This window comes from Nycticebus coucang, chromosome 1 (genome assembly GCF_027406575.1).
Source record: "Nycticebus coucang isolate mNycCou1 chromosome 1, mNycCou1.pri, whole genome shotgun sequence".
Lineage (NCBI taxonomy): Eukaryota > Metazoa > Chordata > Mammalia > Primates > Lorisidae > Nycticebus > Nycticebus coucang.
The window spans coordinates 160,063,128-160,078,426 of NC_069780.1; the positions used below are offsets into that span (position 1 = coordinate 160,063,128).

General features: G+C 40.7%; 1 protein-coding gene across 8 annotated transcripts in view; it reads right to left on the reverse strand.

The window, feature by feature from the left end:
* ZNF131 (zinc finger protein 131) overlaps positions 1–15,299 on the reverse strand; it is a 43,045-nt gene that overhangs the window by 2,106 nt on the left and 25,640 nt on the right. For 5 of the 8 annotated variants that reach the window (XM_053591284.1, XM_053591277.1, XM_053591293.1 and 2 more), the window contains 2 exons: positions 13,011–13,696; positions 539–669 (listed from right to left, as the gene is read on the reverse strand). In XM_053591284.1, coding sequence (XP_053447259.1) covers positions 539–669; positions 13,011–13,696 — 817 coding nt within the window. Of the gene's footprint in view, positions 1–538; positions 670–13,010; positions 13,697–15,299 lie in introns of those variants that run through there. The other 3 variants (XM_053591299.1, XM_053591306.1, XM_053591331.1) reach the window with 2 other exon arrangements.

Genomic DNA, 15,299 nt, shown 5'->3' on the forward strand with positions numbered 1-15,299 from the left:
AACAAATACATTTTGGGAAACATTTCAATACTACCTGCATTATTTAAGCAGGTAAATTATCAATTCTAGGAATATGAAGTAATAATATAATTTCTCCCATAATATCAACATTTCTAATCATTACATTATTTGAGATACAAATATACTAATCATGAAAGAAGAGTCAATTACATATAGGTAGTCTGTGTCCTTCAGTCTCCCTCCTAAATTCTAATCACCTGGACCTGAAATAATGGTAACATATGCACGTTCCCAACTTGTTCTATAATAGTCATTGATGTCTATTTTTAAGTTAGACATGGTAAAGATTAACTATAATTTCAGAGTATCTTATTTAGGATATAATTTTTTTTGACATTGGTGTCTTCTAAGGTTGGGTAAAAAAAGTATTACAATCCGTCTTATAAAATCAAGACAAAATCTTTTACTCTCATTTCTTTCCAAACTATCAGCCTTTGCTTAAAGCTCTATTATCTTTCACTTTTAATGACTGCACACACAGATTCCTTTGTTGAGGACTAAATGCACCTGCACATACCTGGCATTCATAAAGCTTCTTTCTTCCCTTTTTTGCCCCCACTCCAGTTTGGCATGCAGTGAGGTGACATTTAAGGGTGCTATTTCTAGCAAATCGTTCATGGCAATTTGGACATTCGAAAGGTTTCTCACCTATTAGAAGACAAAAAAAAAAAAAAAATGCTGACAAAAGTGGCAAGAGCAAACTTTGAAGAGTTCACTTTTTCTTTTTGGTTAATTTTAATAGTACTTTCTTAAGAGGGACAAATCACAACTTAAAATTCAGATATTTTCATCATATCCAAGACTTTTCTAGAGGTGGCGGTAAGATTTAGTGATTATTACAACTGTATCTATGCTCTGGCAAATAAAATTTGGATCTGAGTTCTGTTTTTGCCATTTCTTAAAATACTGTATATTTTCCCTTAGATAAAAAAACCATCATCAATATGTATTTTAGAAAAATGCATCAATATCCTTTCCATAAGCATTTTTGTACTCTTCCTGTGCATCAGATGATGTGTTAGGTGATGATGATAAAAAGGTAAAGGCCAGGGTATGAAGTTTAAAATATATGAAAATAAACACAATGCACTGTGGAAGATCTGTTACAGAAAAAGAGTACTCGGAATATGTACTGCAGCAGCACAGAAGAGAACAGCAGCACTGCTTGGAACAAGTGAGAGAAGCAAAGGAAAGAGACAGAGGCACAGGGCTCCAACAGCATGGTGGCTGAAGAGTAAGGAGGGAGAAATCAGTAATGACTCCCAGATCTCTGGCTTCGAGCACCTACTAGTGTAAATAACACAGGACACAGGAATCCAAATAGTTTGGGGTGGGATCTGTAGGGATGAGTAGGATTCACAGTTTTGTGTCTGTAGAGCATGAAATACTCAGCACAGCAGAGGTGTTCTGTAGATAGCTGTACAGATAATTCTGAAGCCAAGTAGAGGGTGGACTGACATACAGATTAGGGGTTATTTTAAGTGAAAGTAAAAACTTTTGCTCTGTCCCTGTCTAGTGGTTAAGGGGTAGAAAAAAAACCAAAAACCTTTTATTCTGGAAGAACGTTCTCAAGAGTATTCTGTGTGGTAACAGAAGGGCAGAACCAAGCTAAAACAGTAGGTAGATGGGCTAGCAAAGGAATAAAAATGAAACAGCCAGAAATAGAAGGAAAAGAAACTTAAGTAGTCAGTGGTGTGGTGGGATCAGGAGCCAGACTGCTTGCTGTGAGATGAGGGAGAGTGAGAGGCATGTCAATGAAAAGTCAGTACAGAAATTCCCTCAAGAAGGCCTGGAAGTAAAGGAGAGAGGTGGGTAGAAGAGAACAAGTAAACAAGAGGGTTTTTATTATTTATTTGCTGAGAGAAGGAGGCAATAGAAAAAGAAAAGAGTAGGAATGACCAATGGGACATGATCTTGTAAGAGATATTAAGGTATGGGATCTAGAATTGACCTTGAAGAAAAATCTCTTCCTCTAGAATAAAAGAAAGTGATAAACCAGACACTTAGGGGCCTAACTTAAGGTCTGAGATATACCTTTTCTCTAGAAGTGCTCAGCAACCAGGGAGCCGGAGTAAACTACTTCAATAATTCCAAGATGGAAGGTTTTTTTTTTTTTTACAAATTTTCCCTGAGTCCTAGAAAGGATGGAAGGTTTTTTAAGAGCAAATGGAATTGTGCTTAGAGTATAAGGTTACAGAAATTCCTTTTCCACTCCAAAAAAGTTCAGCAATGCTGCTAAATAAAATGGTAAAGTTCTGTTATTTTATTACTGTGTGATTTTTCATCATCAATGAAACCTACAAACAAACTGGTACTGCTGCTTTAAAGAGCAATTTGAAGTGGCATCTGTAGCTCAAGTGGCTAAGGCGCCAACCACATACGCCAGAGCTGGCAGGTTGGAATCCGGCCCAGGCCTGCCAAACAATGACAACTACAACCAAAAAATAGCCGGGTATTGTGGCGGGCATCTCTAGTCCCACCCTCCCTCAGGAGGCTGAGGCAAGAAAATCGCTTAAGCCCAGGAGTTTAAGGTTGCTATCAGTTGTGATGCCATGGCACTCTACCTAGGGCGATAGCTTAAGGCTCTGTCTCAAAAAAAAATAAAAAAAATAAAGAGCAATTTGATCCCTGGGAAGCTAAGGTAGATGGATTGCTTGAGGTCAGGAATTTGAGACCAGCCTAAGCAATAAAAAAAAAACTAGTCAGGTGTTACAGCAGGCGCCTATAGTCCCCACCAGGCAGGAGGCTGAGGCAAGAGTTTGAAGCCCAAGAGTTTGAAGTTGCTGTGAGTAATGACACCACAGCACTCTAACAATAAAGACCAATTTGATGTTTGACGAGATTTAAAATCAGCACATTTCTTGACCTGGCAATTCTGCTCTTAAAAGTGAAATTATATGAACATGTGAAAAAATACATATGTACAAGGATGCTTACTGCAGAATGGTTTGTAATACAAAAGCCTAGCAAAAACCTAAATGTCTATAGGATTAACCCATACACTGAAATACTCTGCAGCCACAGAAAAATTTAAATATTCATAAACATTTCATATTTTTAAATGGCATGCTGTCTTTCCAGAAGCATGTATGCACATTTATCTATGACTACTTAAAGGAATACATTTACAACAATAAATCAGAAAATGATAGTAGCAGTTGCTTCTGAGGAGAAACTACTTAAGTGGGACAGAGAGCTGATTTTCACTATATGTCACTTGAGCTGCTTCTTTTTCTTTTTTTTGAGGCAGTCTTACTATGTCCCCCTCTGTAGAGTGCAATGACATCACAGCTCACAGCAACCTCAAAGTCTTGGGCTTAAGAGATTCTCTTCCCTCAGCCTCCTGAGTAGTGGGACTACAGGCACCTGCCACAACACCCATCTATTTTTTTGTTGCAGTTGTCATTGTTGTTTAGCAGGCCCGGCTGGGCTTGAACTCGCCACCCTCGGTGTATGTGGCTGGTACCCTACTCACTGAGCTACGGGTGCCGAGTTCACTTGAGCTTCTTCTACTTAAAAAATTAGTTTAATAAGCTCAATAAAATCTAAAAATACCAAGATATTGGCTTGGCGCCTGTAACTCTGCGGTTAGGGCGCCAGCCACCTACACCCAAGCTGGTGGGTTCAAATCCACCCCAGGCTTGCCAGACAACAATGACAACTGCAACAAAAGAATGGCCAGGCATTGTGGCAGGCACCTGTAGTCCCAGCTATTCGGGAGGCTGAGGCAAGAGAATCTCTTAAGCCCAAGACTTTGAGGTTGCTGTGAGAGCTGTGATGTCATGGCCCTCTACTGAGGGGGACATAGTAAGACTGTCTCAAAAAAAAAGAAAAAGCAGCAGCTCAAATGGCATATAGTAAAAATCAGCTCTCTGTCCCACTTAAGTAGTTTCTCCTCAGAAGCAACTGCTACTATCATTTTCTGATTTATTGTTGCAAATGTATTCTTTCAGGTAGTCATAGATAAATGTGCACATGTGCTTCTGGAAAGACAATATGTCATTTAGAAGTATGAAATGTTTATGAATATTTAAATTTTTGCCTAGTTTAGAGGTTTTTAAAAGTTGATTTAAATTTAATTTTTTATAATACAGCAAGCAAAAGAATTAAAATTTTTTTTTTATTTTTTTAGAGACAGAGTCTCACTTTATCACCCTCAGTAGAGTGCCCGTGGCATCACAGCTCACAGCAACCTCAAACTCTTGGGCTTGAGAGATTACCTTGCCTCAGCCTCCCGAGTAGCTGGGACTACAGATGCCTGCCACAATGCCTGGCCATTCTTTTGTTGCAGTTGTCATTGTTGTTTGGCAGGCCTGAGTAGAGTGCTGTGTGAGCTGTGACACCACGGCACTCTACCAAGGGTGACACAGTGAGCCTCTGTCTCAAAAAAAAATAAAAAATAAAAAAAAAACAATACCAACGTATTAATTGTATTTGAGATGTATGGATAGTTTAGTTTTCAAAGTGCTTTCACCATTTTCTCATTTGTTATATAACCCTGTAAATTAGGCATTGTTATCCTTATTTACAGACAAGGGAAAAAGCCCACAAACAACTAGTAAGTGACCAGTCAAATTCAAATGTCAGAACTGAACTTTGATATCCGGACATTCTTTCTGATACCACACCACCTTTCTTGGAAATTAGGGAGCACCTATTTGAAAACATTCTTAAAAGTTACCTCTATGTTTTATGTCATACTAGGTGTCCCACAGGTATATGTCATCATGTCTAGTATTTTCCCTCCTGCCCAAACTGCTTATCTGTCTATATTTCTCTTAAGTTAATAACCTCCAATCACATGAGTCACCTAAATCAGAAAGCTAGCAGCCACCCTTTCTTTTTTTTTTTTTTTTGGTAAAGACAGGGTCTCACTTTATGGCCCTCGGTAGAGTGCCGTGGCATCACACAGCTCACAGCAACCTCCAACTCCTGGGCTTAAGCGATTCTCTTGCCTCAGCCTCCCAAGTAGCTGGGACTACAGGCGCCTCCCACAGCGCCCGGCTATTTTTTGGTTGCAGTTTGGCCGGGGCCGGGTTTGAACCCGCCACCCTCGGTATATGGGGCTGGTGCCTTACCGACTGAGCCACAGGCGCCGCCCAGAAGCCACCCTCCAACAGGTCACTGGTCACCGAATCTTACTGATTCTGCCTCTTTAATGTTACTCAAACCTCCAGCCCTTGTCCACTAATCACTGACTTGACCCGATCTCCCATTCAGGTTTAGATGACTCCAACAGATTCCCCACTGAAGTGGAAAGTTTTGCACACTCCAATCAATCTTGCTAGTCATCTCTTTAGAAAATCAATCTGATAAGATCTCTTACAAAAACTCCAAAATGACTGAGAGTCTCTTAAGATAAAATCCAAACTCTGATAGTACTTACGAAAACAACTGAATGGTCTCTCATTATTCCTTCTCCCTTGCCCTTGACCCAGTTGTAGATTCTACATATGATGCCCAGGTGTATGCCACATGGGCAGCCTCTCTAACCCCTTCTGCTCCATCTCCTGGCATTCTTCTACTTCAGCAGTTGTCAACCTGTGGGTCACGACCCCTTTGTAACAATGAAAATACATCGCGGCATTAGGAAGGTTCAGAACCACTGCTCTGCTTAGACCCAATCCTTTGGCCATAATACACCAAACAATTCACTTCCACTCATTCCTCTATGACTGTGTATGTATGTTCAATTTCCTCTGCTTAGAATGCTCATTTCCAGGCTAATTCTTTTCTCTTTAATAATCACCACAGGGTAAAACCCCCAGGAATCCATCTGCTATGGTCTGATGTTTTCCCTTTCCAAAATTCATGTTTAAATTTAATCCCCAATGTGGCTGTATTCAGAGGTGGGGTCTTTAAGAGTAACTGGGTTATGAGGGCTCTGCTGAAGGCTCCAGCAAGAAGGCTCTTACCAGACACCCTTGACATGGGATTTCCCAGCCTCCATAAGAAATAAATTCCTTATAAATTATCTAGTTTGAGGTATTGTTATAAGAAACAGAGAACAGACTAAGAACTCATCCTTGTCTCGTCCATCAACAAATAGCCTAGGCAGAATCCCACAGGATTCTACTCTTCGCTATAAGCACTAGGCATGTCACGCTGTGTTACGCCTGCTTTCTTTCCCTCAAACGTGAGCTCTTTGAGGGTGGGGACTCTAAAATTGTTTTATATCCATTATCTAGCTGGATGGCATTATCATTACTATTTTCTAAATGAAAACAAAATAAATCCAAAGCACAGAAAACAGCAAAATTTTGCAAATCATGTCACAGATTAGAGAGCTTTTAAAACACACAAGATATTAACCATTAAACTACTGGTGTTTATGAGTTTTGAGGGTAGGATATAGGAATTGTCTATCTTCACAGTTTGTTGTAAGGGAAAAAAGATCCATCCTTTATTTTTTTGTTTTTGGCCGGGGCTGGGTTTGAACCCACCACCTCCAGCATATGGGGCCGGCGCCCTACCCCTTTGAGCCACAAGTCTCTTGCCTCAGCCTAAAACTTCTTTTTGTGTGTGTGTGTGATTTTTGGCCCGGGCTAGGTTTGAACCCGCCACCTCCGGCATATGGGATCGGCGCCCTACTCTTTGAGCCACAGGTGCTGCCCAATCCATCCTTTATTAACTTAAAACATAATTTAAAGTTGCCTATAGACTGGTCCACTGGCTCACACCAGTAATCCTAACACTTTGGGAGGCTGAGGCAAGATTACTTGAGCTCAGGAGTTTGGAATAGCAGTGAGCTATGATCAAGGCACTGTACTCTAGTCTGGGCAACAGCAACAGAGTAAGACTCTGTCTCAAAAACACCCCCTCCTTCCTGAGGCTTACAGGCACACCTCATTTTACTGCGGTTAGCTTTACTGCCCTTTTTTCTTTTCTTCTGTTTTTTTTTTTTCCAGACAGAGTCTCACTTTATCACCCTTGGTAGAGTGCCATGGCATCTCAGCTCACAACAACCTCCAACTCCTGGGCTTAGGCGATTCTCTTGCTTCAGCCTCCCGAGTAGCTGGGACTACAGGCGTCTGCCACAACGCCCAGCTATTTTTTGTTGTTGTTGTTGTTGCAGTTTAGGCGGGGCGGGGTTTGAACCCGCCACTCTCAGCATATGGGCTGGCACCCTACTCACTGAGCCACAGGTGCTGCTCTTACTGCCCTTTTTTCTTTTTAAACAAATTGAAGGTTTGTGACAACCTCGGGTCAATCAAGTCTATCGATGCCATTTTTCTAACAGTACATGCTCACTTCATATCTATATCCCCATAATTCTTACAATAATTCAAACTATTTAATAATTGTTATATCTGTTATGAGAATCTATGATCAGTGATCTTTGGTATTACTACAATTGTTTTGGAGCCCCATGAACTGCACAGACAACATAAAGACAGTGAACTTAATTGATAAATGTCGTGTGGGCTCTGACTGTTCCACTGACTGGCCACTTCCTCTTTCTTAGTCTCCTCATTCCTTAAGACACCATGATATTGAAATTAGTCCAGTTAGTGACTCCACCAAGGCCTCTAAATGTTCAAATAAAATAGTCACACATCTCTCACTGTAAATCAAAAGTTAGTAATGATTAAGCCTATGAGAAAGGCATGTTGAATGCCAAGCTAGATGAAATCTAGGGCTCTTGAGCCAGTTAGCCAGTTGTGAATGCAAAAGAAAAGTTCTTGAAGGAAATTAAAAGTACTACTCCAGTGACCACAGCAATGATAAGAAAGCAAAACAGTCTTATTCCTGATATGGAGAAGTGCTACTGGTGTGGAAAGAAGGTCAAGGCAGCCACAACATTCCCTCAAGCCAGAGCCTAATCTAGAGCAAGGCCCTAACTCTCTTTAATTATATGACGGTTAAGAAAGGTTAAGGAAGCTGTAGAAGGAACACAGCTGAAGTTGGTTCATGAGGTTCAAGGAAAGCTGTCTCCAGAACATGGAAGTGCAAAATGAAGCACCAAGTGCTGGTGTAGAAGCTGTTATCCAGGTGATCTGAGATTGCTCAAGCTGGCTACACCAAACAACAGATTTTCTACATAGACAAAACAGCACTCTATTGGAAGATGCCATCTATCTAATACTTTTATAACTAGAGAGAAGTCTTTGATTAGCTTCAAACCTTCAAAGCACAGGCTGATTCCTTTTGCTGGGGGCTAATACAGCTGGTGACTTTGAGTTGAAGCCAGTACTCATTTACCATTTTGAAAATCCTAGGGTTCTCCAGAATTATGCTAAAAGTACTCTGCCTTCGCATGAGGGAGGGCATGAGGCGGGATCTCGCCTAATGTACACATTTTGAGGGTGTATAACATGTTCCTTGGGTGAAGGGTTCTTCTACAAATGGAACTTTTTCCCTGGAAGTGAGAACAATGTAACCTAAATATTGTACCCTCATTTTAATTGGAATAAAGTTAAAAAAAAAGTACTCTACCTTTGCTTTAGAAATGCAAAAACAGGCGGCGCCCGTGGCTCAGTCGGTAGGGCGCTGGCCCCATATACCGAGGGTGGTGGGTTCAAACCCGGCCCCAGCAAAACTGCAACCAAAAAATAGCCGGGCGTTGCGGCAGGTGCCTGTAGTCCCAGCTATTTGGGAGGCTGAGGCAAGAGAATCGCTTAAGCCCAGGAGCTGGAGGTTGCTGTGAGCTGTGTGAGCCCACGGCACTCTACCGAGGGCCATAAAGTGAGACTCTGTCTCTACATAAAAAAAAAAAAAAAAAAAAAGAAATGCAAAAACAAAGCCTTGATGATAAGCACCTCTATTTATAACATGGTTTACTCAATATTTTAAGCCCATTTTTGATACCTACTGCTCAGAAAAAAAAATTCTTTTCAAAATATTACAACAAACCTAGTCAATCCAACAGCTCTGGTGGAGATGTACAAAAAGATTAATATTGTTTTTGTGCCCCCTAACACAGAATACATTCTGTATGTCGTCTAGTCCATGGATCGAGGAATTTTTTTTTTTTTTTGAGACAGAGCCTCAAGCTGTTGCCCTGGGTAGAGTGCCATAGCATCACAACTCTCAGCAACCTCAACTCCTGGGCTCAAGCAATTCTCCTGCCTCCGCCTCCCAAGTAGCTGGGACTACAGGTGCCCACCACAATGCCCGGCTATATTTTGGTTGCAGGTGTCATTGTTTGGCAGGCCTAGGCTGGATTCAAACCCACCAGTTTAGGTGTATGTGGCTGGCGCCTTAGCCGCTTGAGACACAGGCGCCGAGCCTAGAGGAATTTTTTCAATCTTATTTAAGAAATGCATCTTGCAGCTTGGCTTCCATAGTTCAGTGGTTAGGGTGCCGGCCACATACACTGGGGCCTGCCTGGGCCTGCTAAACAATGACAACTACAAAAAAAAACAAAAACAGCCAGGCATCGTAGTGGGCACCTGTAGTCCCAGCTACTTGGGAGTCTGAGGCAAAATAATCGCTTCTTAAGCCCAAGAGCTTGAGGTTACTGTGAGGTGTGACCCCAAGGCACTCTATCGAGGGCGACATAGACTCTTGTTTCAAAAAAAAAAAGCATCTTGCAAAGTTACAGCTGCCATTGATAGTGTTTCCTCTGATGGATCAGAGCAAATTAAATTGAAAGCTTTCTTGAAAGCATTCACCATTCAAGATGCCATTAATATATATATTTGTGATTCACAGGAGATGGTCAAAATTTCAACATTGACAAGAATTTGGAAGAAGTTGACTCCAACCCTCAAGGATGACTTTGAGAAGTTCAAGTCTTCAGTGGAGGAAGTAACTGCAGATATGGTAGAAAGAGCCAGAGATCTAGAATCAGAAGGGACTGAACTGTTGCAATCCCCTGAAAAAACTTAAACAGATGAGAAGTGACTTCTTATGGGATGAGCAAAGAAAGTAGTTTCCTGACATGGACTCTACGCCTGGTAAAGATGCCATGAACATGGTTGCGATGATAAAGGATTTAGAATATATTATTATCAACTATACTGATAAAGCAGCAACAGGGTTTGTTTTGAGAGGACTTTTTTTGAAAGAGTCTTTACTTACTACTGTAAGTAAAATGCTATCACACAACATCACAAACTACAGAGAAATCTTGCGTGAAAGGAAGAGTCAGTCAATGCTGTAAACTTCACCGCCACCTTGTTTTAAGAAAATGCCCCAGGCACCCTACTCTTCACCCTGTCTGCACCCATCAATATCCAGGCAGGATCCTGGACCAGCAAAAAGATTATGACTTGCTAAAGGCTTAAGTGATCATTACCATTTTTAACATTAATGCATTTTTAATTAAGGTATGTACCTCTTTTTTAGACATATATTACTGCACACTAAAACTACAGTATAACATATACTTTTATATACATTGGCAAACCCAAAAATAATTTGTATGACTGGCTTTATTGTGCTGTAGTGGTCTGGAACTGAGTCTGCAGTATTTCCAAGAATTGCTGTACTTAAATTCCTTTTTTTTTTATTTGTGAGACAGAGTCCCACTTTGTTGCCCCTCATAGAGTGCTGTGGCATCTTAGCTCACAGCAACCTCAAACTCTTGGGCTCAAGCAATTCTTTTGCTTCAGCCTCCCAAGTAACTGGGACTATAGGCGCCAGCCACAATGCCCAGTTATTTTTAGAGAGGAGATCTCACTCTTGCTTAGGCTAGCCTCAAGCTCATGAGCTCAGGCAATCCACCTGCTTCGGTCTCTCAGAGTGCTCGGATTACAGGAGTCTTATACTCCTCTTGAATTCACTAAGTCATTGATCACACACCTACAACTATCTTGTCACTAATTACTAGTATATAATTGATTTAAAGATCACAAAAGTTCAGTTCGCTTTATGTGCTAACCTATTCCTCCAATGGGCATATGGTTATATGATTTATAACTACTTAATGAAGTTCCTTAATCTCACATTTTGATGGAAAGGATAATGATGTACAACATGGTGTATTTTAACCTTAATTCTGCTGTCTACTTCAAAATAAAAAGTACAGGACCTGAAAAGCACACTTTCAAACTTCCAAAGTGATCTGTATCACTCTATTTTCAAATAGATAAGAGTTACTAGGTAATGTTTTGGATAAAAAAGACAACTGCTAATACTTTCACATTCCTAGAAAATAATATAAAAGCTATTGGTAATCTCTTGGCAGTACTGCACACTGATATCAAGGTTTTCTAGTTACCTACTAAATTTACTGTGCTCGTGGGGTAGCAATCCTTTTGTAAAATTAATCCACTGTTACCACAAAAACACTGACCGGGCTCGGTGCCTGTGGCTCAACTGGCTAAGGCGTCAGCCACATACACCCGAGCTGGCGGGTTCGAATCCAGCCCGGGCCCGCCAAACAACAATGCTGTCTGCAATCAAAAAATAGCCGGGCGTTGTGGCAGGGGCCTGTAATCCCAGCTACTTGGGAGGCAGAGGCAGGAGAATTGTTTGAGCCCAGGAGCTGGAGATTGCTGTGAACTGTGATGCCACCGCAGTCTACCCAGGGCGACAGCTTGAGGCTGTCTCAAAAAACAAACAAAAATAACCACTGACTTATAGATTATTAAAATAATTGAATATTAAGAACTGAAATTATAACTAAAGGCAGTTTCTAAAAATAAAACAGGTACAGGCATCCTTTGGTATTTGTGGGGGACTGGTTCTAGGACACCGAGTATACCCAAATCCATACATACTCAGTCCAGCAGCTGGCCCCCAAAATTACACATACAGGCTCAGCAGTCATAGCTCAGTGGTTAGGACACCGGACACATACACCGGGGCTGGTGGGTTTGAATCCAGCCCAGGTCTGCTAAACAACAACTGCAACAAAAAAATAGCCAGGCCTTGTGGCAGGCGCCCATAGTCCCAGCTACTTGGGAGGCTAAGGCTTAAGCTCAAGAGTTTGAGGTTGCTGTGAGCTGTGACGCTATGGCACTCTACTGAGGGCGCCAAAGTGAGACTGTCTCAAAAAAAAAGACTGCACACACAAGTTGGCCCTCAGTATATACAGGTATCACATCCTGAGAATACTGTATATTCGTTCTGTGTTTGGTTAAAAAAATTCACCAGAAGCTCTCTAAGCTGCAGCATTGAAGAGAAAGATTCTGAACACTGCAGGATATCTATGTTTTATTTACTATATTAACGGTCCAAACAGCCTTTACCACCACAAGTAACAAAGACTTGGGAACAAGCGCCCAGAAGTCTGACACTTAGCACACTACAATAACTGCTCTCTTCACACTCTTGTTATTGTGGATTTAGGCACTACTCAAGATATAAGTCATTGGTAGCTCCTGGGGCTGGTGCAGAAGATCTAGCAAAGGATGTCTGAAGAGTAGCAGCAAAATCAGGGACACTATGACATGGATAAGACCAGACATAGGAGATGTAGAATTATGAGGGCCAGAGGCCCTAAGGTAGACTTCCTAAGACATCTCCCTTGTGCCTAAATGGGTCCCTGAAGACGATGCCCTCTTCAGCTCCCTGGCTGTCCACCAGTCCTGACACGCTTGCTGTTGAAGTGGTGAAAAAGGATGGACACAAATTGCCTGTCTACTGAGCCAAACCAAGTAACTAAATGTGTGCTAAAAAAAAAAAAAAAGTATAAACATGTCAGGAATTGCTTATAAATGTACTTAACCTATGCAATGTATTCAAGATATGTAAAAATAGAAACAATACAGTCTCACTTTCACCATAATTAGGATTTAATAATTTATGACCTCTAGTAAGTAAAATACAAATTGTGTTTTATGTATTTCTTGGAAAAATATAAAAATTGGCAAGGCACGAGAGTGACAAATTACTTTCAAAGCTGATTTTGATTTGCATTTAAAGCATCAATATTTGAACAAAGTAACACCATAAAAACAAAAACAATGTCTACTTAGCCTACATATTAGAAAATCCAGACAATGCCTTCTGAGGTGCTATTCAAAAAAAAAAAAAAAAAAGATTTAGATGTCTAGACTTTTGAAGTGAATGTGGAAAAAATACACTTTTAACATAATTACCTGTATGTTTTCGAAGATGCTCTTTAAAATGTCCAAAATGATCAAACTGTTTCTCACAGTACTGACATATGTGAATTTTTTTCCCAGTTCTTTGCTTCTTACTGACTCCACCTTCTTCAAGGTGGTAACAATTTAGGTGCTGTTTCCATGCGCTCTCCCGAAGATACCTTTTATTGCATATTTCACACTTGAAACTCTCAGTGGAGTGTGATTTCATGTGTTCCTTAAAATGGTAAAACAATTTAAATGAACGGTTACATTTCTCACAATGGAACAAGTCCTTCACATGTGACAGCTGAAGTTCCACAATTTCAATACCTTCTACCTGTTTGCTTGTGGGGTCAGATGCACAGCCATCTTCATCTTTAATCTGCCCTTTTCTATCACCTTGACGGTACTTGCTGGTAATATCTGCCAACAGTGCCAAAGCTGAATCATCAGAGGAAGCTGTGCTCTGTATGTACTTTATAGACTGCTTGGCAGAAGCCACTTCCTCTAACGTTTCCATGCCTTCATCTTCCACTTCGATTGTGCCTTCGGCAATCTCTACCTCAATTTCAACAGGTTCTGATTCTGCAGATGGCAACGACTCAGTTATCACATTTGATGTTTCTGCAATCTTCCTTTTTTTGGCCTCACTTTTTCCTGTGGTATTTTCCTCTAATGGAGCTGAGTTTTCTTTGTTCCTGAAATACATAACGTATGAATTTTAAAATTCATAAGATCAAAATCCTAGCAGGCATTCTTGAAGAAACTGATAAAGTTGCTGTGAGCTGTGACGCCATAGCACTCGAGGGCGAGACTGTCTCAAAAAAAAAAAAAAAAAAAAAAAAAATTGTAGGTCTTATGCTACCTGATTTCAAGATGTACTATAAAGTCACAAAATTAAGAAAACCCTATTGGTGAAAGCACAGACATGAAGATTAATGGAACAGAGTAAAGTCCAGAAACAGACCTGTATTTATCTAGTCAAATATTTAGTGTTTTTTCACTTTTTTGAGATAGAATCTTAACTTCATCACCTAGGCTGGCAGATAGTGGTGTGATCACAGCTCACTGCAGCTTTGAAATCCTGGGCTCAGATCTTCCTGCCTCAGCCTCCCAAGTAGCTGGTATGACAGATGTGCATTACCACACCCAGCTAATTTTTTTTTTACCTTAGTAAAGGTAAAAAAAAAAAGTAGATCTTGGTAGAAACAAAGTTTCACTATGTTACCCAGGCCAGTTATAAACACCTAGCCTCAAGCAATCCTCTGGCTACAGCCTCCCAAAGTGCTGGGATTATAGGCATGAGGCACCATGATGGGACTCAACTGAATTTTGAAAAAAGGATATCTAACAATTTAGTAAAGAAACAATCTTTTGGCTTGGCGCCTGTAGCACAGTGGTTACGGTGCTAGCCACATGCACCAAAGCTGGTGGGTTTGAGCCTGGCCCAGGCCAGCTAAACAACAATAACTACAACAATAAAATAGCCGGCCATTGTGGTGCCCACCTGTAGCTCCAGCTGCTTGGGAGGCTGAGGCAAGAGAATTGCTTAAACCCAAGAGTTTGAAGTTGCTGTGAGCTGTGATGCCACAGCACTCTACCAAGGGTGACATAGTGAGACTCTGTCTCAAAAACAAACAAACAAAAAAAGAAATGAAAAGAATTTTTTAACAGTGGTGTCAGAACTGGTACCTGTTTGGGAAAAATAAACCTTACCTCATCATACACAAAAAACTACTCAAAATGAATCACAGACTTAGATGTAAGAACTATTAAGCTTCTAGCTGGACATGGTAGCTCACATCTATAATCCTAAGCACTTTGGGAGGCTGAAGTGGGTAGATTGCTTGAGCTCGGGAGTTCGAGACCAGTCTGAGCAAGAGTGACCCCTATCTCTACCAAAAATAGAAAAACTAGCTGGGCACCTATAGTTTCAGCTACTTGGGAGGCTGAGGCAAGAGGATCAATTGAGCCCAAGAGGTTGAGGTTGCTGTGAACTATAATACCACAGCACTCTATCCAGGGCGACAGAGTGAGATTGTCTCAAAAAACAACTATTACATTTCTAGAAAAAAGCAAGAAGATCTTAGTGACACTGATTTAAAATTTCTTAAATTGCATATAAAAAGCAGAAACCATAACAGTAGAAATAAAACTGATGTAACATCAAAATAAAAAACTTCTGCCCTTTGAAATAGTTAATAAAAAGGCAAGAAACACTCAGGAGAAAATATCAGCAAACATATGTCAAAGGCCTTATATCCAAGATAAAGAAAGAATTCTCACAACTCAATCAACAAT